The sequence below is a fragment of the Mobula hypostoma genome, chromosome 25, assembly GCF_963921235.1.
Source record: "Mobula hypostoma chromosome 25, sMobHyp1.1, whole genome shotgun sequence".
In the NCBI taxonomy this organism is placed as follows: Eukaryota; Metazoa; Chordata; class Chondrichthyes; order Myliobatiformes; family Myliobatidae; genus Mobula; species Mobula hypostoma.
Genome location: NC_086121.1, coordinates 15,581,545 through 15,607,259, shown reverse-complemented (window position 1 = coordinate 15,607,259; position 25,715 = coordinate 15,581,545). Strand labels below are relative to the sequence as shown.

The window sequence follows — 25,715 nt, the reverse complement described above, 5'->3', positions numbered from 1 at the left end:
TCAGTTTTTTTTTGCGCTGTTTGATTGGTTGGATTCCGCGCTGATTGATCGGTGGGTTTTCGCTTCGATTGGTTAGTTGAGTTCCACGTTGTTTGGCCAGTTGGTTGGGTCGCAAGAGCTTATTTACGTACTGATTGGTTGTTTTTAATGAAGGGCTAATTTATTGGTTGGTTGGTGCGCAGGTGTTCATTTACGTACTGATTGGTTGTTTATTTTTTTCCGAGCTAATTGATTGGTTGGTTGGGATTGTACGGGAAGGACACGGTGTTGGAACTCGGCGCTGAGACGAAGCTCTGGGGAAGCGGGACCGGGAGTCTGCTGTTGCGGCCCGGCCGGCGTTCAGCAGATCGGGGTGTTCGCTGTAGCGGCTCGGCCGGTGTTCGGCAGATCCGGGTGCCTGCTGTTGGGGCCGGACTTTCAGCAGATCCGGGTGCTCGGCGTTCAGTAGATCCGGGAGGCTGCTCCCCTGATGTAGGGCCAGGCTGGGAGTTCCTCAGTTCTGGAGGCTGGGGGACATTGCAGTTACAGCCATCGGCACCGGTGAGGCAGAAGGGGTCATTAGTATACCAGCTCCCGAGAAGACATCCCTTCAACATCCCACTCCCCTCATCCACCGCCCTTGATGGAAGAGCCCTGAGGTAGGAGGTTCAATGGAGCCGAAGTCTCGCAGAAGCCTTGTCAGAGTATAAGTTAGACAAAATTTGACACTGAGTCCTCTGAAAGCTTAGCCAAACAATCTCCAAGAAGGAAAGTTTAAAAAGAAAGATCTCTGGCTTGGGTCCCACAGCTGAGTGTTCACCGCTAGTGTCTGAGCAACAGGTGAGGAGTTCATGAAATATTGTTTGCATATTTAGGAACAGTGAGGTTGCACAGCCCCTAGAGTTCATTCTATTTTTCATCGAACATCCTGATGGATCTCAGGCTTTCCCATGTCATCTCTGTAGTCTTTGACTCCCTTTGGGTTCTAAATAGCTGGAATGATGAAGCATCCGTAGCGTGTTGGGGCAGTTAAAGTACTTAAAATCAGGGGTCTAAGTAGGCGATGGGTGTACTTGGAGATGCAAGGAAGACTACAGATACTGGAAATATGCAAGAGACTGCCACTCCTGATGGGAGCTTGGGGATGGTGCTGCTGCCTCACAGTTCCAGTGACCCAGGCTCAATCATGATGTCTGGTGCTGTCAGGATAAAGATTGCACATTCCCTGGGTAATCCATTTTCCTCCCACATCCAAAATCCGTTGCTAATTGGTCAGGAGAGCGTTGGTGTGGTGGGTGGTAGAAGAATCAGGATGGAGTTATTTTTAAGAGAACAGGCAATGGAATGGAGCAACACACATAAAAGTTGCTGGTGAACGCAGCAGGCCAGGCAGCATCTCTAGGAAGAGGTACAGTGGATGTTTTGGGCCGAGACCCTTCGTCAGGACTAACTAAAAGAAGAGATAGTAAGAGACTTGAGAGGGGGAGGGGGAGATCCAAAATGATAGGAGAAGACAGGAGGGGGAGGGATGGAGCCAAGAGCTGGACAGTTGATTGGCAAAAGGGATATGAGAGGATCATGGGACAGGAGGCCCAGGGAGAAAGAAAAGGGGGAGGGGGAAGCCCAGAGGATGGGCAAGGGGTATAGTGAGAGGGACAGAGGGAGAAAAAGGAGAGAGAGAAAGAATGTGTGTATATAAATAAATAACGGATGGGGTATGAGGGGAAGGGATAGCTTTGAGAGCCAGTATAGGCTCTGTGGGCCAAATGGTCTCCAATGTTGTAAGAGAAAATGATGAAAGAAAATTCACAACTTTAAAGAAAGTTTTCTTCATTTCTCACCTAGCTTTAAACTGCAGGCAATTTTTTAGTTCTGTACTCTGCAACTAGAGAAAATGGTTTCAGCAGGTGTCGATGCTTCTTGGAATCTTTCATATCCCATTGTGGTCAACTCATGTTCATCTAAACTGCAGTCATAATACTTCACATGGCAACAATCTCATACTAAGGTTATTAGAAGGCTTGATAAGATTCGAGTGAAGATCATGGAAGGATTGTAAAATTGATAACTGGGTGCCACTGAAGAATAAGCACAGAGATGTTGGGTGGACAGATCTTCTGTGATTTAGGATATGGGTAACAAAGTTTGTGGAAGTAGTATGGGGGAGGTCATCCAAGAGGAAACTAGAATGGTCAAGTCTGGAGAGAATAAGGATGTGTATGAAGGTGTGAACAGTGAATAATGTGGGCAAGCAGTGATGAATGTGGAAAAAGGTGATCTTAGCTATGACTTGAAGCTCTGCACAGAATTAAACCAAAGCCCTGGCTTGTGTGTAGCCTGGTTCATTTTCAGGGTGATGCATGTTTGTAATGTTCTTTTCTGTAGGATCTGGGATGCCTGTGCTGCCAGTGAACCAGCCGCATTTCATTCGTTCCAACCAGAAGGATGAGTACTACCTAAACTCACTGCGGAGCTGTGCCAATGATGTTTTCCAGATCTTTGCTGGTGAGGTCACCTGTGGGGGCTGGGGCCAAGCGTTGGGGGAGGTGAAGAAGAAAACATAACCCACTGAAGCTCATTGCTTTAGATATGTGCAAGAACAAACTTGGGGAGATTCATTTTTTCCAACTAATTCTTTCACTTTCAGTATCCTGATTCAAGGTTGACTAACAATAAGGTCAGGCTTTTGCAATAATTTTGATTGGGTAGCCAGGGTACAGGGACAGATTGCAAAGTGAACCCCAACCTTGACAATGGTGGGAAAGGAAAAAAAAACTATCCTGATTGGGCTGGTCTCAGATTCTGGAGCTTTTCAATGGTTTGTCTAACTTTTAATTTTGCGAGTCTCCTGATTTATTTTGAGATGGTGTTGAGGCAGGATGCTTCTCGTTCCAACATGGCTCTTCACCACCACATTCAGAAAATGCTGAGAAGCAGGCTTCCTCCAGCATTTTCTGAATGTGGCCTCATTGTGGCATTTTGTGTGTGTTGCTTTGGATTTCCAGCATCTGCAGTTTTTCTTGTGTTTGTGAGGCCACGTTCAGGTTGTCCTCTCCTTAAAGAAAAAATTCCTCCTTCAGTCTTTCTACTCTTTCACCTATCACCTCCCACCTTCGTACTTCATCCCTCCTCCACCACACACCTTCCCCCTGCCCTCACTTGGGTTCACCTATCACCTGCCAGCTTGTACTCCTTCCCCTCCCCTCCCCTCCCCTCCCCTCCCCTCCCCTCCCCTCCCCTCCCCTCCCCTCCCCGTTTATTCTGGCTTCTGCCCTCTTCTTTTCTAGTCCTGATGAAGGCCCTGTGCCCAAAACATCAATTTATTCCCCTCCATAGATGCTGACTGACTGAGTTCCTCCAGCACTTTGTGTGTGTGTAGCTCAAGATTCCCAGCATCTCTAAAATCTCTTGTGTGCAATGGATAGTCTTTTTTTCTCCCACCACTGTTAAGGTTAGGGTTCACTTTGCTTTGTCTTGTTGCTTGGAACTGAGCATCTCTTCTCCTCACAGCACTTTTAATTAAAATAACTGTTGGTGCCACAAATAATTCCCAACCCTGTCCTGGTGTATTTCGATGTGTGCACCAATAGCCAACTCCGATTCAATTCCCTTCTTTTTCTGCAATCTAATCCTGTTCCCACCTCATGTTCTGTTACATCACAATCTCATTGGTTTCCCTTTTGTTTTTGGACATTATATCCAAATTTTTGAAGAACTTGTCCACACCCTGCATTTGAATGTGCTGCCCCACTCTTGAACCCAAGAATAATCAATTCCTGCACCCAGGAGTATGTGTCTTGCTCGCTGTGTATATTTTACCAACATGTCCTGTGTGCTTCAGATCAAGAAATTTGCGGTTAACTTTGCTGATTCCTTTGTACAGGTGCCAGGCGGTGGTTGGAATGGAGAAAGGAGATAGAATTGCTGGCAGAGTTGACGTACTTTTCTCTAACAACATTAGCAGGTCAGGTTCAGTTACTGCTGGATATTGCTTGGAGTTTTGTTTTGAATTGACGTCTGTTGCATCATTGTTTCTGCTTAAAATAAAAATCACATGGACCTTTCTACTAAACAGTGTATCTGCTCCTTATAATGCTCTTTTAAACCTTTTGGTTTGCTGTCCCTTTTGTTTCCATGCTAGTGCGTTAATGTTAACTTGCATAGTTTTCCATGACTCCCGGATTTCAGCCGTGTGTCCATGTATGTTGTAGGCGCACTGCTTCATCTGGGTCATGCTGTCTTTTCACTGCCACTGGTGGGAAGGGGGTGTAGAAGGCTGAAGTCCCACACTATCAGGTTCAAGAACAACTGCTGTCCTACACCTGTCAGCTTTGTGAATGGACCTCCACCACCCTAATCCTACCTCAGGATAGCAACACAACGAACCACCTCTTGCACTTGTAAAGGCCTTTGCCCCACTGACTCCCGTTGCCTAGGGTGAATAGCCGTCAACCCCGCCAAACAGTGCAAATGCTTTGGTGCGGATACAGTGTGAGTCGCCCAATGATCAGCCACGACACAAATATGAAACAATATACAAAGAGCGAGTAAAGAATTGTACTTTATAGCAAATTTTTGGTGATGGGTTAGTAGCAACAACTAATAGAGAAGGCTCTACATAGGTAACTCAAACAACAGGAATTCTGCAGCTGCTGGAAATTCAAGCAACACACATAAAAGTTGTTGGTGAACGCAGCAGGCCAATCAGTCCTGACGAAGGGTCTCGGCCTGAAACGTCGACTGCACCTCTTCCTAGAGATGCTGCCTGGCCTGCTGCGTTCACCAGCAACTTTTATGTGTGTTACATAGATAACTTATCAGTCTCGTGCACATAATATTTTAATATGTTGGAGCTCACGCCTCCGATTCCATCCTCAACGTCCTTCCGAGATTCCGGCCGCCCTCTGAACCCCCGAGGTCCGGTATCCGCCGTCCTGGAACCGCTGTCCGTTCCTCACACGTCCGTCCTCTCTGCTTGCCTCCCGAGAAAGCCCGCGCTCCTCAACTCAGCACACGTATACAAGATAACAGAACATGACTTCCATTGGCTAACAAATAAATACAGTTTCCATTATCACATTTGTATAACCCAAACATTGCTGTTACAGAGAACCCCTTGCTCAGCAGTTAACAGTACAAGAGGCCATTTTAATATAACACCTCAGGGAAGCCATTTTGGTAATAAGCGATTAACAGTTAATAGTCCGTCTAGTATTACTGAGAGCCCTACACACTCATCACTGAATGGTTTTTTTCTTGCACTATCTTGTTTTGCAGAGTTTTTCTTTCCTCTGTTCACTGTCAGGTGTAATTTGTTTATAATTTTTATTTTGTGTGTTGTCTGTATCCATGTGCCCGTGATGCTGCTGCACACAAGTTATACACTGTACCTGTTCCTCACTGTACTTGTGCACATGACAATAAACTTGCTGTGCCCAGCTCGGCGAAGTCTACTTAAAATCTGAAATGCATCTGGACCCTGCCAGTCCCCGTACCCTGGAGTTTAGGGTTGTCCTTCATGGCCTTGACAGCTGCTGATGTGGATCATTTTGCCCCCTCAGGTTTGATCTGCCATTCAGTTGCTGACAGTGGGTGGATTAAATACAACCCCATTTTGTTGGCTTGTGTGATTATAAAACATGGTGGTGTATGATTTATAGTTCCCACACCCCGCACTTCCCGTTTCTACCTCCTACCCAAGATCCACAAACCTGCCTGTCCTGGCCGACCTATTGTCTCAGCTTGCTCCTGCCCCACCGAACTCGTTTCTGCATACCTCGACACTGTTTTATCACCCCTTGTTCAATCCCTTCCGACCTATGTTCGTGACACTTCTCACGCTCTTAAACTTTTCGATGATTTTAAGTTCCCTGGCCCCCACCGCTTTATTTTCACCATGGATGTCCAGTCCTTATATACTTCCATCCCCCATCAGGAAGGTCTCAAAGCTCTACGCTTCTTTTTGGATTCCAGACCTAATCAGTTCCCCTCTACCACCACTCTGCTCCGTCTAGCGGAATTAGTCCTTACTCTTAATAATTTCTCCTTTTGCTCCTCCCATTTCCTCCAAACTAAAGGTGTAGCTATGGGCACCCGTATGGGTCCTAGCTATGCCTGCCTTTTTGTTGGGTTTGTGGAACAATCTATGTTCCGTGCCTATTCTGGTATCTGTCCCCCACTTTTCCTTCGCTATATCGACGACTGCATTGGCGCTGCTTCCTGCACGCATGCAGAACTCGTTGACTTTATTAACTTTGCCTCCAACTTTCACCCTGCCCTCAAGTTTACCTGGTCCATTTCTGACACCTCCCTCCCCTTTCTAGATCTTTCTGTCTCTGTCTCTGGAGACAGCTTATCCACTGATGTCTACTATAAGCCTACTGACTCTCACAGCTATCTGGACTATTCCTCTTCTCACCCTGTCTCTTGCAAAAACGCCATCCCCTTCTCGCAATTCCTCCGTCTCCGCCGCATCTGCTCTCAGGATGAGGCTTTTCATTCTAGGATGAGGGAGATGTCTTCATTTTTTAAAGAAAGGGGCTTCCCTTCCTCCACTATCAACTCTGCTCTTAAACGCATCTCCTCCATTTCACGTACATCTGCTCTCACTCCATCCTCCCACCACCCCACTAGGAATAGGGTTCCCCTGGTCCTCACCTACCACCCCACCAGCCTCCGGGTCCAACATATTATTCTCCGTAACTTCCGCCACCTCCAACGGGATCCCACCACTAAGCACATCTTTCCCTCCCCCCTCTCTCTGCATTCTGCAGGGATCGCTCCCTACACAACTCCCTTGTCCATTCGTCCCCCCCATCCCTCCCCACTGATCTCCCTCCTGGCACTTATCCGTGTAAGCGGAACAAGTGCTACACATGCCCTTACACTTCCTCCCTTACCACCATTCAGGGCCCCAAACAGTCCTTCCAGGTGAGGCATCACTTCACCTGTGAGTCGACTGGGGTGATATACTGCGTCCGGTGCTCCCGATGTGGCCTTTTATATATTGGTGAGACCCGACGCAGACTGGGAGACCGCTTTGCTGAACATCTACGCTCTGTCCGCCAGAGAAAGCAGGATCTCCCAGTGGCCACACATTTTAATTCCACATCCCATTCCCATTCTGACATGTCTATCCACGGCCTCCTCTACTGTAAAGATGAAGCCACACTCAGGTTGGAGGAACAACACCTTATATTCCGTCTGGGTAGCCTCCAACCTGATGGCATGAACATTGACTTCTCTAACTTCCGCTAGGCCCCACCTCCCCCTTGTACCCCAGCTGTTACTCATTTTTATGCACACATTCTTTCTCTCACTCTCCTTTTTCTCCCTCTGTCCCTCTGAATATACCTCTTGCCCATCCTCTGGGTCACCCCCCCCTTGTCTTTCTTCCCGGACCTCCTGTCCCATGATCCTCTCGTATCCCCTTTTGCCTATCACCTGTCCAGCTCTCGGCTCCATCCCTCCCCCTCCTGTCTTCTCCTATCATTTTGCATCTCCCCCTCCCCCTCCAGCTTTCAAATCCCTTACTCACTCTTCCTTCAGTTAGTCCTGACGAAGGGTCTCAGCCTGAAACGTCGACTGCACCTCTTCCTATAGATGCTGCTTGGCCTGCTGCGTTCACCAGCAACTTTGATGTATGGTGTATGATTTTGGGTGTGTTTGGGTTTAACCTTTGAAATATCTTGCATGTCTTTGTACATTTCAGATGCTATACAAATGCAAGTATTTGGTGTTGGTGATTACAAGTTTCCAGTTAATTGTTGTGCCCCCTCTGTACAGGTTATCAGACACTGGGTGAGGAGTATGTGAACATCATCCAGGTGGACTCCAGTGGGCGGCGGGTGCCTTCCCGAGTCAGGCGGGCAGTTCTCATCATCCTTCACACCTGTGTTCCTTACCTGCTGGACCGGGGGCTAAACCGCCTGGAGTTGGACCTGCAAGCTGAGAGCGAGGGCGTCTGCGCACTGGAGAGCAGATGGGTGCTGGTACAGCCCAGGGTCTCGCAGTGGCTTCAGAGTAAAGTTGGTGCCCTGTCCGAGCAGCAGAGGAAAGTGTTGCTGCAGGCAATCTACGTTCTGCGACAGATGATCTCCGTGCTGCACCGCTTGCACCTGGGCATCTTCTACCTCAATGGTGCTTTCTACCACATCGCCAAAAGACTTACCAACATCACCTATGTAAGTCGTTTCTGTGTCGGTCCACTAAGATCAGTAGGCAATATACCAGAAGGTGTAGAAAGTTCTAGTCACCTCATCACAGGAAGGATGTGGGAAGCTTTAGAGAAGGTGCAGAGGAGATTTATCAGGATGTTGCCTGGATTGAACACCATGCCTTATGAGGAAAGCTATGGTTTTACTCTTTGGAGCTTAGGAGGACGAAAGAAGACCTTAATAGTGGTTGGTATACAAGATGATAAGAGGCATAGACTGAGAAAACTTTTCTCTATGGAAATACTATTTCTTTAAAGATACATATGCAGAACAGGTTCTTCCAGCCCAAGGAGCCACACCACCCAGCAACCCACCCGTTTAGCACCAGCCTAGTCACGAGACTGTTTACAATGACCAATTAACCTAGTAACCAATCTGTTTTTGGACTATGGGGAGAACATATAAACGCCTTACAGAATTGAACTCCAAATTCCGGATGCCCCAAGCTGTAATAGCGTCGCGCTGACTGCTGCACGGCCGTTGCTAAATGGCTAATACCAGGTGCCATGATTTTGAGGTGTTTACAGCAAAATGTAGGTGGGAATGTCAGAGGTAGCTTTTTACCGAGTGGTAAGTGTGTGGAACACACTGCCAGAGTTGGTAGAATAGGCAAATACATTAGCGACATTTGAGACTTGGATAGGCACGTGGATGAAAGAAAAATGTTGGGCTATGTAGGAGGGAAGCGTTAGATTGATCTTGGAGTAGGTTAAATGATAGGCACAACATCATGGGCCGAAGGGCCCGTACTGTGCTGTACTGTTCTGTGTTTTATGGCCCTACATTGTAGACAAGAAGGGTTCTTCTTCAAATTAAGTATTGCTTTTATTGGGGAGGTTCTGAGAATCATAGGCAAGGCCACCGTTTATTGCCATCCCTAACTGTGCAGGAGAAGGTGCTGATGAGCTATCTCAAACTTCAGCTGCTCTGGTGAATGTCTCCCCACAGTTCTGAAGGTCTGAAAATAAAGACGGACTGTGACTTGCAAGGGAAGCATACGGGTAGTGGTGCACCTGCTACCATTGTTCTTGGAGGAAGAGATTGCAGGTTTGGGAGGTGATGTCTTGGTAGCCTGAGTGAACTGCGGTGTGTTTGGTACCACTTCCCGGATGGTAGCAGGTGGAACAGTTTATGGTTGGGGTGACTCGGGTCCCCAATAATCCTTTGGGCCCTTTTTATGCACCTGTTTGTGTAAATACCCTGAATCATGGAAAATTCACATCTACAGATGCACTGGGCTGTCCGCACCACTCTCTGCAGAGTCCTGCAATTGAGGGACCCATACCAGGCAGCGATACACCAGTCAGGATTGTGCCCCTGTAGAAAGTCCTTGGGATTTGGGGACTCGTATGAAATTTCTTCAACTGTCTGAGGTGAAAGAGGCACTATTGTGCTTTTCTCACTACACAGCCGGTGTGTACAGTCCATGTGAGATCCTTGGTGATGTGGATGCCGAGGAACTTAAAGCTGTTCACCCTCTCAACCCCAGGTCCATTGATGTCAATAGGGGTTAGCCTGTCTCCATTCCTCCTGTAATCCACAACCAGCTCCTTTGTTCTTGCAACATTGAGGGATGGGTTGTTTTCTTGACACCACTATGTCAGGGTGATGACCGCTTCTCTGTAGACTGCCTCGTTATTATTTGAGATAAGGCTAATCAATGTAGTATCATCAGCAAATTTAATTAGCAGATTGGAGCTGTGGGTGGCGACGCAGTCATGGGTATACAGAGAGTAAAAGAGGGGCTTAATACACAACCCTGAAGGGCACCTGTGTTGAGAGTCAGAGGGACAGAGGTGAGGGAGCCCACTCTTACCTCCTACCGTCAAGGATCCAACTGCACAAGACAGGGTGAAGAGGTCTGAGCTTCTTGCAAAGCCTGGAGGGCGTTATGGTATTGAATGCTGAACTGTAGTCCAAGTAGGTGGTCCAGTGTGGGTGCAGCATGCTGCAGACGTTGTCCATGACCAGCTTCTCATTATCGTTGAGGTGACTGCGACAAGGCGCCAGTCGTTCAGACATGTTACCTTGGTCTTCTTAGGTACAGGGACAATGGTGGATGTCTTGAAGCAGAAGGGCACTCTACACTGGGAGAGGGAGAGATGAAAAATGTCTGTAAACACTCCTGCCAGTTGTGCCGTGCACATCCTGAGTACTCACCCTGGGATGCCGTCCGGTCCCGCAGCCTTGCGACTGTCCACTCGTTGGAAACACCTGCGTTCTTCAGCCTCACAGATGACCAAGGTGCCGGTCGCTTCGGCAGCAGGGGCTCAGTGCTGCCGATATCGAACTGAGCGTAAAAAAAGATTTAGCTCATCTGGGAGAGAGGCAGCGATGTTGGCAGCACCACTGCGCTTAGCTTTGAAGTCTGCAATGGTGTGCAGGCCTTGCTTGTGTTGTTGGTGGAGAGTTGTGTCTGGATCTTGTCACTGTATTGTCATTTCGTTGCCTTGATGACTTTGCTGGTGAGAGGGCTTTGGTGAGTTTCTGACAGATTGAATCATCTGCTACAGGATAACCAAACTCGAACTGCTGTTGTACCCCAGCACAGAGGGTCTTCAACCTGAAACGTTAACTGATTCTCTTTCCACAGCTGTTGCTTGACCTGGGTGTTTCCATCAGTTTTGTTTTTATTTGTAATTTCTATAATGGTTTCTGTGATGGGAGAGATCTCGAGGATGTCTGAACATAGTTAAGAATTCTTCAGGCTTCTCTTCAGCACTCGCATACTAGTCCTGTCATTGTTGAGGATGAAAATGTTATTTTATCTCTGCCTCCTGTTAGCTGCTTAATTGCCCACCTCCTCTCAGTCCTATCACATGTAGTTATGAATTCTGATCTTTGGTTGTTAAATGTGCACTTGATGTGGCTGGGCATTCTTTACAGCTAAAGTGTGGTCCTGTATGTGTCCAATGGAATGTGTACACATAGTACCTGCAAGTGGCAATGATGTGTGGTTTGTTTATTTTAATTCTGCCACTTTACTGAAGAATTTCCATTGGTGTTTCGTAGCTGTGTGTGCGTGGTCTGTTCCGTGACAGTGCTGGAATCCGGTGGAGTTACGAATTGCTCGGGAAGATCTCCTTGCTGCAGTTGGCCCTAATGGTTGTCATGCAGGTTAACAGCCACAGGCAGAGGCAGCGTGCCCGGCAAGAGTGGAAACTTCATCGCAATCTTCCATGCTCAAGGTATGGCCACGACTTCTCATTTCACTGCCGAGTAGTCAACGCTGTTTCAATCAATGCAATTATGCCAATTGCTGAGCGGCTGTGAGCAATTTTACTTTAAAATTAATGCCATATTCAAATATTCTGCTGGATATATACTGAGCATTGCCTCCAGACTACCCATATTTAACTTGTGTTTAGCACGCTGTTATCTTGTTCAACAAAAGAAAATACTTGCATACAAGCAGCACCTGTAACGATCTCTGTCCTTTCCAAAGTGGTTTATAACCATAGAGATAATTTGAAGTATCACTGTTATAAGAAATTCAGAAGCCAATCGATTGTGACTGGTAACTGCCCGGATAATCAGGGTGGAACGCACACAACGCTGGAGGAACTCAGCAGGTCAGGCAGCATCTATGGAGGGGAATAAACAGTTGCCGTTTCAGGCTGAGACCCTTCATCAGGGCTAGCAAGGAAGAGGGCAAAAGCTGGAATAAGAAGGTGGGGGAGGGTAAGGAGTACAAGCTGGCAGGTGATAGGTGAGACCATTGGGGAGGAGGGGAGATAAAGTAGGGAGCTGGTAATGGATAGGTGGAAGGGGGTAAAGGGCTGAAGAAGAAATCCTGTAAAAGAGGACAATCGACCGTGGGAGAAAGGGAAGGAGGAAGGCAGGTGAGGAGATGAAAAGGGATGAGTGGGTGACCGGAATGGGGAATGGAAGAAGAGAGAAGGGGGAGAGGGGAGAAGTTATTGTAAGTTATGGAATGTTCATACCATCGGGATTGGGCTATTTAGATGAAATATGAGGTCTTACTCCTTGAACCTCAGTTTGGCTCATCATGGCAGTAGAGGAGGCCATGGACAGACATGTCAGAATGGGAATTCAAACTGAAATGGGTATCCTGCCCTTCATGTCAGACAGTGAAAGCGGCCAGGCATCCTGCCTTTTGGATTGGTTATGCAATAAATATTAATCACCACCTCAGGCAAGAGTTCCCTGCTTTATTTTATAGTCATGCAAAAGAATATTTTAAAGAGTTTTTGTTCAACACCTCATCTTTAATAGTGGAGGGATCCCTTCATACAACAGTGGAATCCAACCCAGACCATGTGATCACCGAATCTTGAAGTCACTAGCTTTTCTTTTAGACACTGGTTTGCTTTCTCCCTGCCTGTCTTGCGTGGTAGTTGTGCTTGAGAGTTCAGGGACAATGATGAGATATAGTGGAGAGTTGGGTGTTGCTGTGGAAGTTCAGCCATTTGTGTAAACCTGACAAGGTCGCTCTGTTAATAGAGGTGAAGTTCAAAAGTCAAGCGGTTAGGTTGCAATGTTATAAAGCTGTGGTTAGGCCACATCTGGAGTACTGCATACAGTTCTAGTTGCCCTACTATAGGAAGGGTGCAGGAGAGGTTTACCAGGATGCTGCCTGGTTTAGAGAGCATGGTTCATGAGAGGCTAGATAAACTTGGGTTGTTTTCTCTGAAGTGACAGGGGCTGAGGGGAAATCTGAAAGAGTTTTATAAGGTTGTAAGAGGCATATATAGAGTAGATAGGAAGCATCTTTTCCCCAGGGTAGAAATTTCTAATACCAGAGAGTAGAAATGTCTAATACCAAAGGGCATGCATTGAAAGTGAGAAGCGGTAGGATGTGAGAGGTAAGTTTTTTTTAGTCAAGAGTCATAGATGCCTGGAATGCACTGTCTGATTTGGTGGTAGAGGTAAATGTATTAGCTTTTAAGAGATGTTTGGATGGGCACGTGGATGTAAGGAAGATGGAGGGGATATGGACATGGTGTAGTTAAGAGGGATTAGTATTTGGGTATTTGATTTCCTTTTTAGCTGGTTCAGCACAACATTGTGGGCTGAATGGCCTTTTCCTATGCTGTATTGTTCTAAGTATACACGTGAGAGATGATCCAAGCTTACAAAAGTCTATTTGGGTGGAGTTAAAACAAACAAAAATAAATAGGAGTAATCTATAAGCTGCCAGTCAGCAGCCATAGAGTAGCAGAGAGTGTCAGACAAGCAATGGAGGCTCATAAAAAGAGTCATGCACTCATCATGGGTAATAGTAGTCTTCACGTAGATTGAGAAAAGCATATAAAGTGGATTCTTAATCAGTGAGATAATCAAGGGTAATGGATGTAGCTGGGAAAACTTAAATCAGATGTGATCGTAATGAATAGTGGAGTGGGCTCAGGAGGCAAAATGACCTACTACTCACTACTTCATGTCCTACTCTCACATCCAGCCACGCACGAATCCTGCCAGTAAACCCAGTCATAGCTCATTTGGTAACTAACTCTTAATTGGACTGGAATTGAAGAAATTCACTGGAGATTTTTTGGACTACAAGTAAAAGTAGTCTTGCTTTGATATCAAACATTGGAAGTACTTTTAAAATATCAGTTCCTGTCTTTCAAAATTCAGCAACGTTTCCGGTAATGGAGCAGCACAGTGAATTTAATTTTATTGGGTATTATAAATGTGGAAATATAATTATATTATAGAACAGAGAGGATGTAGTTTTATAAGTGCAGTTATTTTTAAGTTTTGAATGTTTTTTATTAACTGATGGAAGCTTTGCTTTGCCAAGAGGTTTACTACTTTCCCTTACAGAAATTCCTCCCAGGACCTCCCAGTCCGCAGTTCCCGGTGCATTCTGTGTTTGGAAGAACGAAGGCACTCGACAGCTACTCCATGTGGCCACCTCTTCTGCTGGGAGTGCATCACGGAATGGTGCAATACCAAGGTGGGCAGATACAGCAAACATTTGTATTTGCATAATGCCTTTAACTCATTAAAGCCCTAAGGTATGAGACACACAAGGAACATTTTAACAGTAGTTCAATGTAAACCATGGTATCCAGATACCACGTGAGGCGACAGTTCATCTGTGAGTCGGCTGGGGTGATGTACTGCGTCCGGTGCTCCCGGTGCAGCCTTCTATATATTGATGAGACCTGACGCAGGCTGGGAGACCGTTTCGCTGAACACCTACGCTCTGTCCGTCAGAGAAAGGAGGATCTCCCAGTGGTCAGACATTTTAATTCCACATCCCATTCCCATTCTGATATGTCTATCCACAGCCTCCCCTACTGTCAAGATGAAACCACACTCAGGTTGGAGGAACAACACCTTCTATTCCGTCTGGGTAACCTCCAACCTGATGGCATGAACATTGACTTCTCTAACTTCCGTTAATGCCCCTTCTCCCATTCTTACCCTATCCCTTATTTATTTATTTATTGCTTTCCCCTTTTTTCTCTCTCTCTGTCCCTCTCACAATAACTCCTTGCCTGCTCTCCATCTTCCTCTGGTGCTCCTCTCCCCCCTCCCCCTTTCTTTCTCCCCAGGCCTCCCGTCCTATGATCCTCTCCCTTCTCCAGCCTTGCATCCCTTTTGCCAATCAACTTCCCAGCTCTTGGCTCCATCCTTCCCCCTCCTGTCTCCTCCTATCATTTTGGATCTCCCCCTCCCCCTCCCACTTTCAAATCTCTTACTAACTCTTCCTTCAGTTAGTCCTGACGAAGGGTCTTGGCCCGAAACGTTGACTGTGTTTCTTCCTATGGATGCTGTCTGGCCTGCTGCGTTCACCAGCATTTTGTGTGTGCTGCTGAAATGTTCCAAGAACGGTTTCCTTCCCCCCACCGTTAGATTTCGGAACAGTCCATGAACTCTCCGTCACTATTTTGCTCTCTTATTGCACTATTTATTTACGTTTTATATTTCTAATTGTAACAAAGTATTTTTATATTGCTTCTATAAAACAACAAATTTCACTTAGCAAACCTGATTCTGATTCTCCTGAATTCCAAAGATCTGTTAATCTCGGCCTTGTATCTGCATACCGACTGAACATCTACAGCCCTCTGGGATGGAGAATTTCCAAAAGTTAAGTTTTCTTTAGATGAGTACCCTTATCTCAGTTCTAAATGTCCAATGAGGCCGAAGTGGCAATCACAGCCTCTTCCATAAATAGGATGGGATATAGAGGGGATGCAATATTGGACCTCCTGTTAGGTAACGAATTAGGGCAAGTGACAGAAGTCTGTGTAGGGGACCACTTTGGATCCAGTGATCATAACACCATTAGTTTCAATTTGATCATGGACAAGGATAGATCTGGTCTTAGGGTTGAGGTTCTGAACTGGAAGAAGGCCAAATTTGAAGAAATGAGAAAGGATCTAAAAAGCATGGATTGGGACAGGTAGTTCTCTGGCAAAGATGTGATTGGTAGGTGGGAAGCCTTCAAAGGGGAAATTTTGAGAGTGCAGAGTTTGTATGTTCCTGGCAGGATTAAAGGCAAATTGAATAGGAATAAGGAACCTTGGTTCTCAAGGGATATTGCAACTCTGATAAAGAAGAAGAGGGAGTTGTATGAAATGTATAGGAAACAGGGGGTAAATCAGGTGCTTGAGGAGTATAAGAAGTGCAAGAAAATACTTAAGAAAGAAATCAGGAGGGCTAAAAGAAGACATGAGGTTGCCTTGGCAGTCAAAGTGAAGGATAATCCAAAGAGCTTTTACAAGTATATTAAGAGCAAAAGGATTGTAAGGGATAAAATTGGTCCCCTTGAAGATCAGAGTGGTCGGCTTTATGCGGAACCAAAGGAAATGGGGGAGATCTTAAATAGGTTTTTTGCGTCTGTATTTACTAAGGAAGCTGGCATGAAATCTATGGAATTGAGGGAATCAAGTAGTGAGACCATGGAAACTGTACAGATTGAAAAGGAGGAGGTACTTACTGTCTTGAGGAAAATTAAAGTGGATAAATCCCCGGGACCTGACAGAGTGTTCCCTCGGACCTTGAAGGAGACTAGTGTTGAAATTGCGGGGGCCCTAGCAGAAATATTTAAAATGTCGCTGTCTACGGGTGAAGTGCCGGAGGATTGGAGAGTGGCTCATGTTGTTCCGTTGTTTAAAAAAGGATCGAAAAGTAATCCGGGAAATTATAGGCCGGTGAGTTTAACATCAGTAGTAGGTAAGTTATTGGAAGGAGTACTAAGAGACAGAATCTACAAGCATTTGGATAGACGGGCTTATTAGGGAGAGTCAACATGGCTTTGTGCGTGGTAGGTCATGTTTGACCAATCTGTTGGGAGTTTTTCGAGGAGGTTACCAGGAAAGTGGATGAAGGGAAGGCAATGGATATTGTTTACATGGACTTCAGTAAGGCCTTTGACAAGGTCCCGCATGGGAGGTTAGTTAGGAAAATTCAGTCGCTAGGTATACATGGAGAGGTGGTAAATTGGATTAGACATTGGCTCGATGGAAGAAGCCAGAGAGTGGTGGTAGAGAATTGCTTCTCTGAGTGGAGGCCTGTGACTAGTGGTGTGCCACAGGGATCAGTGCTGGGTCCATTGTTATTTGTCATCTATATCAATGATCTGGATGATAATGTGGTAAATTGGATCAGCAAGTTTGCTGATGATACAAAGATTGGAGGTGTAGTAGACAGTGAGGAAGGTTTTCAGAGCCTGCAGAGGGACTTGGACCAGCTGGAAAAATGGGCTGGAAAATGGCAGATGGAGTTTAATACTGACAAGTGTGAGGTATTGCATGTTGGAAGGACAAACCAACGTAGAACATACAGGGTTAATGGTAAGGCACTGAGGAGTGCAGTGGAACAGAGGGATCTGGGAATACAGATACAAAATTCCCTAAAAGTGTCGTCTCAGGTAGATAGGGTCGTAAAGAGAGCTTTTGGTACATTGGCCTTTATTAATCGAAGTATTGAGTATAAGAGCTGGAATGTTATGATGAGGTTGTATAAGGCACCACCGAATCTGGAGTATTGTGTTCAGTTTTGGTCACCAAATTACAGGAAGGATATAAATAAGGTTGAAAGAGTGCAGAGAAGGTTTACAAGGATGTTGCCAGGACTTGAGAAACTCAGTTACAGAGAAAGGTTGAATAGGTTAGGACTTTATTCCCTGGAGCGTAGAAGATTGAGGGGAGATTTGATAGAGGTATATAAAATTATGATGGGTATAGATAGAGTGAATGCAAGCGGGCTTTTTCCACTGAGGCAAGGGGAGAAAAAAACCAGAGGACATGAGTTAAGGGTGAGGGGGGAAAGTTTAAAGGGAACATTAGCGGGGGCTTCTTCACACAGAGAGTGGTGGGAGTATGGAATGAACTGCCAGACGAGGTGGTAAATGCGGGTTCTTTTTTTAACATTTAAGAATAAATTGGACAGATACATGGATGGGAGGTGTATGGAGGGTTATGGTCCGTGTGCAGGTCAGTGGGACTAGGCAGAAAATGGTTCAGCACAGCCAAGAAGGGCCAAAGGGCCTGTTTCTGTGCTGTAGTTTCTATGGTTCTATGGTATAATTTATGAAGAGGTCCATGTCTCTGCTGCTTCTGTGAACCACTGATGCAAGCCACTAAATATCATCCCTTCCTTCTCGACTTTGATCATGGGCCAGTAATTCTGGAAGTCAATGGGAATGTTAGATTTTATTTCAAGGAATTCATTTATGCTGATTGAAATAGCGAAGCTTTCAGCTCTAATCACTGAGCCACCCTGTTCCTTCTGCTTTTGTTCAATAACTGATCCTCCATTCATACTTAAATTTGGTATCAAGGTTAGCTCTTGTGAGACTATTTTTGTACCTGGCACTTTACGTAATGCAGTTTGAAAATGCATGTATATTTTATTCACATTCTTTTATCCACTGCAAGATAATCCTCAAAACAACTCTATAAATGTATCAAGGTCAATTCACTTCCACGAAACCTTGTGACCTCACGTTATACTTCTCTAAGTGCTCTTTTATCACTTTTTTGGTAATGAATTCCAGGATTTTCCTGACAGTAATTGTTGGAGTCACTGGCTGGTTGTCCCCTATGTTCACCATCCATCCTTTTGTGAACAGAGCTGCTGCATTTGATGGCTCTGGTTCTCTGTTCACTGGAACCCAGAAGAGCGGTGACCTCATTGAAACCTATCGAATGTTAAAAGGTTCTTGATAGAGTGGATGTGGAGAGGCTGTTTCCTATGTTGGGGGAGTTTAAAACCAAAGGGAACAGCCTCAGAATAGAGTGACATCCATTTAGAATGAAAATGGGGAGGAATTTCTTTAGCCAGAGAGTGGTGAACCTGTGAAATTCATTGCCACAGGCAGCTGTGGTGGCCTAGTCATCGGGTATATTTAAGGCAGAGATTGACAGAATCTTGATTAGTCAGGGTATGAATGGAAAAGGGGAGAAGGCAAGAGATTGGGGCTGAGGGAAAATGGATCAGCCATGATGAAATGGCGGAGCAGACTCGATGGGCCAAATGGTTTAATTCCGCTCCTCTGTCTTATGGTCTTATTTGACTGTTGGTTCCAGAGTCTAGGAAATTTTAATAGATCACAACCAGATCACCTCTACAGGCATCTCTTTCAGCATGGGTTGTACAGTAAGTTATCAGGCTAGGGCATTTGTCACCTTTTAGAGCCATTAGATTTTCTTTGCTAGTATTAATAACTAATTATTAAGAGCTCCTTGGTTCACCAGTGAATCAGTGTTTTTGTGCCCATTCTTATGAAGCCAGATGGGTTTAAAATCAGCCTTTTCATATTCCTTGTTATAATTTTTTTCTTAGAGCCTCTAAACAAATCTATCCCTACCCCCAATTTGCTTCATTACGTTTATATTTATATGCTTGCATATTTTTCAGTCCAGTTTAGTTCTTATTAGTGTATGTAACTTTTCCATTTCTGACCTTTTTAAATAATTTTTATAATTTGCTGTTTTTGAAAGTGTCCATAATCCATGCAATATTTATATCTTCTAATTTATTACTGTCCTGATGAAAAGTTGTCGACCTTAAATGCTCATTATTGTTTCTCTCTCTTCACACTGACTGACCTGTTAGGCATTTCTAGCATTTTCTGTGTTTATAGATTTCTAGCATCAGCTCTTTTTTTTTCCAGCTATCCTTTACTTCCTTGGGTAATAAAGATGAAACACTTTTAGTTTATTTATTTTATTGAGATACAGTGTGGAATATGCCCTTCGAGCCACATATACCCCAATTTAATCTTGGCCTAATCACGGGACGGTTTACAATGTCCAATTAACCCACCAACTGCTATGTCTTCGGACTGTGGGAGGAAACCAAAGCACCCAGGGGAAACCCACAAGGTCACGGGGAGAAAAGGCAGCAGTTCTACTTCTCAGTGGAATGTGACCTGTTAAGAATTTTCAAATTTATTTAAATACATATCTGCCACTTTATTTTCCTGATCCACTTTGAAGATTGGCTCTCATGCCTTTGTAATTCTTCAGTCAAACTCATCACCCCTACTGGGGCACAGGCCGCCATCAGCAGCTCAAAGAGTACTCTGTCTTGTGGGCCAGTCTTTCAGGTTGGCCCCAGAAGTAGCCCGTCTTTGAAGACCCTTCATCTCCCAGGGCTGTGATCTTTGGGACTTCTGCAGCTCTGGGTTTTTATGGGATGAGGTGGCTAGCCCTATGCCTAACTCTTCCCCTCCTTTCACAGCTGGGCTTGGGACTGTCCATGGCAGAGTTCCTTTGTAATCAGCCTTATTTAAAATTCTAGTTTTAGATTTAAGAATGTGGCTATCAAACTCTATTCTGTCATATTGAGTTATGATAATTTCCCCCAAAGATCTTTTGTTGTGTGATTACTAATTAACTCTTGTATAAGATCTAAAATTGTCTCTACTCTGGCTCATTCCCCTACATACTGTTCTAGGAAGCTGGCTTAAATCCATTTTATAAACTCATTTCCAAGATTACGCTTGTCAACTTGATCTGTCCAATTTATATGAAAATTAAAGTCCTATCACAGTTATTGCATTATCTTTTCCCTTGTCATTTATTATCTCCTAATCCTCTAGGAGTAGATCATTCCTGTGCTCCACATGATCCTTTACTACAGGGCTACTCCAGTCATTTTCCATTCTCTTAAATGATATGTGGGAGTTCATAGTTCCCATCGTTGGAGGAGTCATTTTACTGTATTGGCAACTGACTTGACCATATATTTCCATTAACGCCGCATGTCTAAATTGCATTTAAATGGTTTGACCACTTCTTTGTTTGTTGTCATACTGTTAAACATTTGGTCCTTAAATATGAAAATCCCAGTTTAAGTAGGTCCTGTCCCAATATATCAATTACTTTTGCTAATATTGGTGCCAATGTCCCAAGAATCACCAATCCCTATCCTCTATACCACCAAGCCACATATTTAACTTGTAGAACTGACTATCCTCATGTAAATTTGCACATGGCTTCATTTTAAGCTCTCCCTCTTCCACCATCCCTCCCCCCTCCCCCCCCCCCCATTCTCCATCCCCAATGAATAGCTATTTGTACGATGATCTGGTTGCATATCCTGCTGTTTGTTCCTGATTTTATATCTTGTACTTGCTGGAGAACAATACTAATGACCTGCAACTTCTATGGATTTATTGAGTGTGCTTGCAAGAAAATGAATCTCGGGGTTGTATATGGTGACATATATGTACTTCGATAATAAATTCACTTTGAACACACGCTAGCCCCTATTGCTATGGACTCTCAGGCATGCCCTCCAATGGACCAAACCTAAAGGATTACCACTAACTTTGGTCACCCACAGTAGGAATCAAACAACACTGACTCTCCCTCTCCCCGCTCCACATATTGTTTTGTCTCCTGACTCAGGGTCTCAACCTGAAATATTGACTATCCTTTTCCCTCAGATGCTGAGTTCTTCCAGCAGCTTTTGCTCCATCTTTCGTCTCTTGTGTGCCAGCACTTAGTTTCCTATTGGATCCAAGTTCACCTCAGACTCCAGCTCAATCATTGAGCCACAATTTTAAGATGTTTCAGGGTTTAAAACACAGACGTGGGAAAAAAGCATTGTATATTATTTATAGTCTATGATTTGTATTGTGTATTATTTTAGTCTGGTTTGTATCCCTATTATCCAATAATTCCATCTGTCATTATTACAAAGCAACGTTATTTTATGGTCATTTTAACAGTTTGCTTTTAATTTACAGGCAGAATGTCCTCTCTGCCGGGAGATATTCCAGCCGCACAAACTAATCTACTTGCGTCATTACATTTAGGAGGAAAGAACCTGCATTTATATGCCAATTGATAGAGGAAGTAGCTATTATTTTCCAGTCATGGAATTTCCGTAACAAGATGTTTTCTGTCAGCACTTCAATTGAAGTGATGCTGATTCTCTTTATGACATTTTACCTGAATAGAATTAGTCTGGGCAATATCCACTCAAATCACATGAAATTGTAAATCCACTTGAACAAACGGACCTAATAATTATATCTCTTGGTAGCCATACCAAGAACACTGTAGTTCATGGCTGACATTGTCTTGGACAAAGAATATCATTTGTAAATGAGTTAATGCACCTTTATTCCCTTATCTGTAACCTAGGAGGTTATTTGTTTCTCAGGAAGCAATGGGGGAAAGGGGCCATGTATTTGAAATTGCACTATTCAGTCTCTCATTGAGTGCAGACTACCCTCATCTGCTTTAGGTCTAAGAACTGATGCGTATTTGGGTGTGCGCAAACTGACTTTTGTGATCTAGTAGATTATGGGAATGGATGAAAAAAATATTTTTAAATGTTCACCATATTTCCTATTCCTTTAGGAAAATGCATAGTGATGTAAATAAATAAACACAGTTAAGTTATCAGGCCAGTTCTTTTATTTAATTAATTTAATTTTCACTTGTTTTCCCGGCCTGAAGAGGGCTGAAGAAACAGCATTACAAATTATTTTATTCACTTTTATTACAAGTAAAAATAAATGTAACATTAATGTGTGATGCTAAATCATGAGTTTGTAAACCCTAACACAAGGTGCCGCTTTAATTGAAGAAAGGCATTTCTCCATGAATGGTGCTCAGGATCAATGCTAACAAGTTTGATGGAATGCAGCAAGTGTCCTATTTGCACAATGTCTGGTGATTTGGTTTCATATAAAATTGTACAAATGCACCATTGACTCCTTTCTCTTAATTTTAAAGCATTAACCTCACCTAGATCATCATGTAGGGATTACATCACTACAGGAATAAGCACCTCAATACATTTCCTATACATTTTTGGATTTGTAACCACCGCATAATTGATGTGAGTCCAAAGTTCAAACAGTGTTCAGAAACTTTACTGAAGAAACAGCAACCAAGACTCAAGTCTAACTAAAATGCTTCAGGGTCTTGTTACTGAAATAGAAGAAAATGGGCATCTTGTGTGATGCAGCAAGTAACCTGTACCAAAAGTGAATCTCAATTCCAGTTCCTGTTCAGCATAGTTGAAGCTGCTTCATCATGAAGGAATGCAAGGTGTTTCCAAGCACACTTACACAGCAATGCTGAGCTTATTCTTTCATTCGGAGTCTTATTTCAAGTTCTGAAGTTTGTGCAGTTTGAATACATATGGGACATTACAAATGGTTACTGGCATGGCACAGGGTAAAAAAAAAGTTCAAGGACAACATTTCTGATACTGGTTACCTGTCGCCCATAGGTGGTTCAATCTTCTCGCTGTAGTGGGGTATTAGAGATGGAGGAGGATACAATGTCCTGAAACATCTCTTAGCAGAAATGCTTGACCACATTCCTCATTCATTAATTTCTGGCACACTTTTGAGCTTTAAAAAATACACAAGTGAATTCCAGGGGAATAATAAATAACTTGTTCAAAACAGGACTGTCTTTCTCCAAACTTTATAGCACCAAATCCTAAAATGTGAGGTGTGGAGGTGAGAAAAGGAATGCCAGGCAAAAATGAGAATGTGGAAAAATTTAATGGTGGGATTTTAAATCTCCCAAAAGATTGTTGTCCTTTAAATACAACAAAAACACAACATTAAAACAATCCAAATCCATTGGTGACAAACGAGATTTGACATTTTAATAAGAAGTCAAGTTTAATAGTAACTTTGCAACTTCTGTATAAACATTCTGGGCACAATGTATTATTTTGCTCTCTCAACTTTGCAGTACACCCTTTAGACTAGCACATCTTAGACATGTGCAACATGCTGAACCTTCCTTCAACTATGGTAAATAAAATCTGAAAATATTAGGTTGTGGGTGACTTTGACATGTTTCACAGGTGCTAAGCAAGGTTCAACATGCACATTTTATATAGTTCACATAGACAATGAGAATTCTGAAAGGGTATGGGTTGAACTGTTTCTCATACTTTTAAATATAAAGTCTAGAAATATTCTGCGATCTTAACCCTGCTTTAAATCAAATTATACACACTGAGGAGGGAATAACATGCATATCACCCTACGCATACATAGACACACAAACCTATTTGTTCAGCAAGGTATAAATTAGGAAAACTCATCGATCCTGGGTCATGAGCTCAAAAATCATACAAGGTGATGGAACAATCAGCTGCGTTTTAAACTCTGATTTTCCCGAATGTGTTGAACTGAAGATGTTGGTCTACTAGATCACCAATGATCAAATGGATCAACTCAATTTGCCAGGCATTACACACATGCCTCAACTGGCCATTTGGCCAAAAACAGCGCAAACTCGTGGGTACGTACTTCCCATCCGGCAATCACCAGAGTACAGGAGGCATCTCTGGCTGTTGTGTAGACCAGGAGCACCCCCTAGTGCTGCTTCAACCAACAGTGCAGCAACAGACTCCCAAAGAGAGCTGGAGTTTAATTTCAAATGCTTAATCCAATAATGGTCCTGACTTGCTGCTCATTCACAACCTATTTATATGTACTTATTGCCCTATTCCACCATCTTACTCAACTACTACCTCAGAGTCCCAGTGATTAGGCCAATTAAATGCCAAAGCTCAGGAACATTGATAGTTTGTTATTTCAGTCTTCTAACCCCTTAGGAGCATGCATTCAATGTTCTGCAATCCACTTGTCTCCTCATTTCCTGACAGCAAGCTTGTGAGTTGTTGTAAGCACAGCTGTCTCCAAGTATAATATTGGAACTTTGATGAAGCTTAAACCACCTCCTGCTGGTATATGTGAAAACTGATAGCTTTAGTAGCTTAAAGAACAGAACAAAGCCACATTCCAGGCACAAGGATCTTGCGAGTTGTTACAGATCCAAGTTCAAAGCTCAGAACCTTGAGTGCATATCATAAAACTTTAATTACATTTGATTCATTCTCAATCACTAATATCTGGCCTGATAGATTTAAAGTTCAATGATAGTATCTAGATGTCAATTTCTTTAAAATTGATTCTTGGATTTAAAATAGTAGGAGAAAGGGATCTTATATTGCTTGATTCCTACAATACAGCTTTCAAAGGCTGCGAGGTTTACTTCACCCATCTTGTAACTCGGATACTTAAAATCTCTGATTCACCAATGCCATCACCCTCTCTTCCAAACCCCACACCTCAATAGTGAAAGCTTTCAATACCTTGTTAGGACCTGTAAATGAAGCAGAGAGCTGTGCCTTATCCAACTATTCAACATTGTATCATAATACTGCAACAGTATCTTGCCAAAAGCTTCTATAATTTGGGTAATCATATTTTTGAAATAAAATCTATTTTAGTAAAGAGCAGGGGGGTTGATATTTTAATTTTTTTCCCCAAATGACACAAGTGAAAGTACATTTGAAGCAACTGGCATATACAGTATACAATCAAAAGAGAGATTTCAATGAAGTCACCTATAAATTAAATCAAAATGGTCAGGAAAAAGTGTTTGCATTTTATAAAGACAAAGTCTCAGCGCCAAAAGATAATCTCAAAACTAAATCACCTTCTAAAATGTACCCTTCCGAGAGGTTGGACCAAACATGATAATAATAAAGTCACGTGACTTGCGATTATTGTCCAATATTTATATGTAAAGAGGCGGGAGAAAATAATCCTGGAGTGCCAAGTAGCATGTTCTCTAACTGGCAAATGCTTTTGAGGATTCCTCCTTCCCCTTGTATATCCTTTTCCCATGCGTGAATGGTAGATATCTGTACTTGATCATGTGCTGTTTAAAAGGGCAGAAGAGAAAATAAAAGAAGACTGACATCTCAGAACAATTTCCCACACAGAACCCCTTCCATTCCAGAGATTATGATCACATGATTATCAAATACCATTCAAAACCTCTTCAGACCAGTCCCTTCTAATGTTATCGAAGGTCAATTTTGTGACTTTCACAAAGCTTTTCAAAGACAAGCTAGTGAAGACTGTGAAAATCTACTTTGAAGATGCATCACACCTGAATTATTTTCTCCCTGAAGATGATATCTAATCTTCTGAATAATTCCAGAATTTGTCATACCATGTGCACATTTTCATTATCAGTCCCAGTGCAATACTCCCAAATAGTTGTTTTCATTTTTGATTTCCAACCTCCTCCACAC

At 43.6% G+C, this 25,715-nt stretch overlaps 2 protein-coding genes across 3 annotated transcripts in view; one reads left to right on the top strand and one right to left on the bottom strand.

The window, feature by feature from the left end:
- Positions 1-257: 257 nt before the first annotated feature.
- pex10 (peroxisomal biogenesis factor 10) lies at positions 258-21,513 on the top strand. 2 transcript variants are annotated; one of them, XM_063033437.1, is made up of 7 exons: positions 258-638; positions 2,365-2,484; positions 3,863-3,943; positions 7,765-8,162; positions 11,208-11,383; positions 13,986-14,118; positions 21,376-21,513. In XM_063033437.1, the coding sequence occupies exons 2-7, from the start codon at positions 2,373-2,375 to the stop codon at positions 21,442-21,444; spliced, it is 969 nt and encodes a 322-aa protein (XP_062889507.1). In that variant the 5' UTR covers positions 258-638; positions 2,365-2,372; the 3' UTR covers positions 21,445-21,513. The 2 variants fall into 2 exon arrangements, with proteins under 2 accessions (XP_062889507.1, XP_062889506.1); XM_063033436.1 differs by having other exon boundaries at positions 258-819.
- The window catches only part of rer1 (retention in endoplasmic reticulum sorting receptor 1), a 52,523-nt gene continuing 48,286 nt past the window's right edge, over positions 21,479-25,715 (bottom strand). The window contains exon 7 of the mRNA XM_063033438.1: positions 21,479-25,336. Coding sequence (XP_062889508.1) covers positions 25,247-25,336 — 90 coding nt within the window. The 3' untranslated portion in view covers positions 21,479-25,246. The remainder of the gene's footprint in view (positions 25,337-25,715) is intronic.